Source organism: Lolium rigidum, chromosome 6, assembly GCF_022539505.1.
Source record: "Lolium rigidum isolate FL_2022 chromosome 6, APGP_CSIRO_Lrig_0.1, whole genome shotgun sequence".
In the NCBI taxonomy this organism is placed as follows: Eukaryota; Viridiplantae; Streptophyta; class Magnoliopsida; order Poales; family Poaceae; genus Lolium; species Lolium rigidum.
The window spans coordinates 142,424,623-142,429,568 of record NC_061513.1 but is presented as its reverse complement, the minus strand read 5'-3'; the positions used below and the strand labels follow the sequence as shown (position 1 = coordinate 142,429,568).

The 4,946-nt window shown below is 41.1% G+C and overlaps 1 protein-coding gene across 1 annotated transcript; it reads right to left on the bottom strand.

Moving 5' to 3' along the window:
• Positions 1 to 2,607: 2,607 nt before the first annotated feature.
• On the bottom strand, positions 2,608 to 4,252 carry LOC124663354 (probable histone acetyltransferase HAC-like 1). The gene is made up of 5 exons (XM_047201068.1): positions 4,113 to 4,252; positions 3,633 to 3,738; positions 3,219 to 3,501; positions 2,925 to 3,049; positions 2,608 to 2,841 (listed from the first exon to the last, which is right to left on the bottom strand). The coding sequence occupies exons 1-5, from the start codon at positions 4,250 to 4,252 to the stop codon at positions 2,608 to 2,610; spliced, it is 888 nt and encodes a 295-aa protein (XP_047057024.1).
• Positions 4,253 to 4,946: the final 694 nt, after the last annotated feature.

Here is a 4,946-nt window from a genome sequence, read left to right as displayed (position 1 = left end):
GGTCATGGATTCAGACGATGAGGAGGTGGTCGCCGCTCTACTGGAGGAAGAGGCCGATACTGTTGTCATTGCCGCTGACGAGCATATGAAGATTATCTCTTGCCTCCTAGACATGTACACCTAGGATTTGAAGCCGCGACGTAGAAGCTCGAGGCCAGGGCAGCGCAAGAGCAAGCCGAGGCGAGAGACCGGAGGGCTACTGCATGTTGTATGCTGGCTACTTTACGGATGACCGTTGCACGACAAAGTGACATTTTGGCGTTGTTTCATGATGAAGTGGAGGCTGTTTATGAAGATTATGTTGGCCTTCGGGAGTACGACACCTACTTCATTTGTCATGTGTTAGGAAATCTGAGACTCAACTACTCATCACCTACTACAAGATGATCTAGTGGATCATTTGTGGATTCTCAAAGGAGGGGCCTAGTTTTATGTGTTTCAAAACTTGTTAACTATTTTACGAGCTTGCCTTGCTGAACTTTTTAATGTAAAACTATGATTTTATATTGCCATTGATGGCTGTTTGGGAGGTCGTTTGGAGGTCATACGATTGGCAAAACGGCTCTACAGGACACCAAACGGGGGGGGGGAGAATCGGAGCTGGCATAGAGGAGATCGTCGACCTCGACGTGCAGTTCATGGCTGGTGCGGAGCAAGAGGCGGAGGTAGATGCAGCAGTGGAGGAGGAAGAGTATGAGGGGGACGATGACCTGGAGGACTGGAGCGACGGGCCGGACCTCGGGGAGCAGAAGACCATCATTCAGTCATGAGTCGTTGAAGTAGCTCCAGGATTTTACGTCAAAAAAAGTAGCTCTAGGATGACACTCACGTCTAGGAGGAGGGAGTTCGTGGCCACATGGCGGCGTATCGTCGAAATCTCCATCGAAGAGGCGCCTATTGAGGAGGGGGTCGCCTCTTCATGGCGGTCGAGCGGTAGAGGCTCCTCGAGGAGGCGCTAGAACGCCCGGCGCATGATTTTATGCTTCGGAAGGAGCGGAGGGCACGGGAGCACCAGAGGAGGAAGGGGAACGAAAGCGAAGCTGGCCGTTTTGAGGACGTGACTGAAGATGCTTTTATATTTTTAAATTTTCCACATTTTTTGAGTTAGTACCTTTTGCCACATACTACCTCCATTTTGAAATAAAATCCTTTTTTAAATCTAATTTCTAATAAGTTTTAAGTTTTGGAAGGGAGGTAATATTACTTAGCATTTTATTATTTACCGCATATTAGTCTCTTTACGGAAATCACCTTTGATAGTTTCTTGTTGGAAAAAGAGAGTAAAAAAAGACGTATGCCTTTTGTCGGTCTCTAGATGGTATTTTCACATCAACGAATATACATTTTTTTCTCAATTGTTCACCGCAGGTTTACTTAGCGAATAGTACCAATGGTTCATACATACTGAAAGTATTAACTATCAAATATAATTATAAAAATATCTATTATATAGGGTATGTCTAATTCTCAGTCAAATGAGAATTAATTAATTCTTAGGCAAATGACGTTATCTCTATAAAATTCGTACTATATACGATCTTTTTACGATGCACGGGTGTTATCGTCGTGTGATCGAAGATCTTAAATTTTTACCCTGAAAAATAGCCAAGTTTTCAAAACAATGCCATAACTAAGGTCATTGTCAGGTACAACCAATCAAGGCCAAACTTTGGATTTCATCTTGCAAATCGCGGCTCGGTGCTCGAGAAGCACCAACAAATATATGATATTCTCCAACGTACAAGATGTTTCTCTTAGATTTTTTTCCTAGTTTTATTTAATCACCAAATATTTTGAAAGCATACAAATATTAATTGTTAGAGATAGCAGTAAGAAATAGTCAAATTGTGTTTTCATTCTGTATGACGTGGAGGTTGCATATGCCATTCGGATTCAAATGGACGCCGTATTGGTACTAGGGTTCCTTTGATAAACTCATAATTTATTTTATTGGCCCCAAACAGAATTTAGCCTGGATTTAGGTGATTAGTTCAAAACCCATTAAGGTGTGAGTTGTGATATCCACAGAGCCATATGCCAGTGTTGTGCATATTGAGGCTCACGAAGATGTGACATCCACTTGGATTTAGATGCATGGCCACCCATACGATCCAAATTATGTACGATGGAAACTGACATCACAAAACGGAATGGCTTTGCGTACGACAAACTTTGTCCGAAGTATGTACGAAACGCCAATGGAACGGAGGCAGATTGCTAGCCAGCTGAAACGGACGGCCATGCAGTGCATCGTACATGTGTCGGACAAAAAGTCATCGTACATATAGCACTACATTACAAACTCATGTAAGAGAAGTCCTTACAAATTTTCAACATCAGAAAAATATTGGATATTTCTTTGCGCACGAATTACAAATTAAGTAGCAAGCACAGGCTTCCACAACAAAACACTACGGACATTTGTATGGTAACAACGTCTCAAAGCTTCTAGCAGCAACATGGCTTGTTATACTACTGAGGGGACACTAAAAGGTGATGATAACCCTGTGGAGAACAAATCAGATAGCAATACAACATCGTCACGATGGCAGCAAGGAAAAGGGCCGGGTGCTGAGGCTCCACTATGCCCAGAATGGCTGGATCAGTTCAGTCCATCGTCGGAAGGTGGACCCGGTGGATGTTTCTCAGGTTCAGCTTCGTCCTGCAGGTAGGGCACTTCTTCTGAGCCTTGATGGAGGCCCTAATGCACTCCTTGCAGAAGATGTGGCCGCAGATAGTCGATAACGCGTCCGCAATTTCGTGTAAGCAGACTGGGCAAATGAACTTCGGTTCGTTTGGGACCTCCTCCACAGTTACAGGGGGTGGCGGCGACACCATGGACTGCAGCTTTTAAGTGGAGCCTTAGGGAGCAGCTACCCACTACATATGGTATTGGTAATGTATATATAGCGTAGAGTCCTTACCAAAATTCTATTGGTTTCAGATGTGTCTACCATTCTTGTTACATGATTGTTGTTGGACACTCTCGAGCTGTGATGTGTAGGGTTCATCCCCAAAGATAACTCTGTGTTCACATGCTCATTGTGAGCTTGTTGAAAGAAAACAAGGTAAAAGAAACTAAGTTAGTAGAAGGGAAAATATTATGCTGGCTATTGGATTTCTAGTCTACAACTCTATTTAATGGCTACAAAAATATTATCAAGATTAATTAGGCACACATTCCTAAGGACATGATATAAGCACAATTTCAGTAAAACCATACATACCTGACTGGGAGGTGCCCATGTTAGTACTCTGTGGAACCAAGCTTGCACCAACTGAAGGACCCATGTTGTATGGTACGTAAGACATTCCAGAATTTTCATTTGCACCCTGCGTGACACCTTGTGTCATAGTCATCGTCCCATACCCACCGGAAAATGCTATATGCCTTAATAATTGCTGGGTTTGTTCAACTTCTTGGTGCTGAGCACTCAAGATCGTGAGAGCAAACAGGAAGTGTAGCTCACTTGGTTCCTTCGTCATATTGTGGTAATCCCTCTGCCCAAACAACCACAAAATATCAATAGCTAAAATGATTACACGGAAATATTTACTTTGCTCAGAGAAGGGACTTGATTGCTTGAAAACCAAATCTAAAATATTACTACTAGAAGGAAAGAGAGCAACACCTTGTTTGGGTATCTTCTAAACAAGATTTCCTCGAGCCGCCTCACTAGATCCGGCAGTCTTGGCCACCACGTAGGATCCGTTGTTCTCCTTCCTAAATACTCAAATCTGCCAATTCAACAACAAGTACCCAATTAGAAAATTATTCTCTTACTTCATATTACCTTCAGACAAACAACTTAAATAACATGTTGGAACATAGAAGATAATTGAAGTTCACCCTCCATTTTCCAGAATTCATATGTAATCCATAATGAACTTCATGGGAGTTATTATTAACTTCGATAGTATGTAGACCACTTATGTAATTTTTGGAATGAAATGAAGTAATAAAACTTCATACTGCTAATATTTATAGCACGTAATTAAAACCACTAACCAATGATTTAGTAGTAATGTTCATTCGATCACTCCAAACTATAATTTTTTTAATGAACTTCTATTCATACGAATTGGAGCACATTAAAGGAACAAGAGCTTACATCTTCTCTCGGGTATCCTGGCGCAACATCACGAACTCGTGATCAAACTCTGTAGCCAGGCCAACCACATTGTGTGTCTGCTGATGCTGCAGTGGCGTAGTGTCAGCACGGCCAATGTCACTGCCACCGACTTGATCCATCAGCTTCACCTGCTCCGGTATCTAGAGGTGGTAGGGTTCGGATGGTGGAAATGTCGGGAGGAGGAAGGAGGTGACTTTACTAATGGCGGACTCCTCGACCCAAAGTCACGAATTGTGGAGCCCTCGTGGTCCCACTTATATAGTATAATCACCAAAGGATAAGTAGAGGCAGACTTAATTACCTCTTAATCATTAATTTTGCGAAATTAATTCCTACCAAATAAGCGTTGCAAAATTATTTTCTGCTATCGAACATTAGTGTTGCACAATTACTTTCTTCCAAAAAATGTTATAAAATAAAATTTGTAACATTGTTTGGCAGAAAATAATTGTGCATCATTATTATTTGGTAGTAGCAATTAATATCACAACAATTCTTTGGTACAAATTAACTCCGCTCTTTGAAGATAATGATGTGAAATTACTTACTACCAAAAAAAGACATGAAATTACTCCCTACCACCAAACAATATATTTGCATAATTTTTTCAGCCAAAGAATATTGTGCAATTAATATGAAACATTGTTTGGAAGAAACTAACTTTGCAACATTATTTTTCAGCAGTAGCAAATATTTTCACAATTTGTTTTTTGTACAGATTATTCCACATCATTATCCACTTAGAGCGGAATTACTTTCTACCAAACAATTGTTGTGAAATCAAATGAGACTACCAAATAGTAATGTTGCACA

Excerpts from the sequence above, each read along its gene's own strand:
- LOC124663354 (XM_047201068.1), bottom strand. The coding sequence starts at position 4,252 with ATGGATCAAGTCGGTGGCAGTGACATTGGCCGTGCTGACACTACGCCA. Across the intron at positions 3,739-4,112 it reads CAGGATACCCGAGAGAAGAT|ATTTGAGTATTTAGGAAGGA; the intron begins GTAAGCTCTTGT and ends TTGAATTGGCAG. Across the intron at positions 3,050-3,218 it reads CTCCCAGTCAGGTATGTATG|CTCACAATGAGCATGTGAAC; the intron begins GTTTTACTGAAA and ends TCTTTCAACAAG.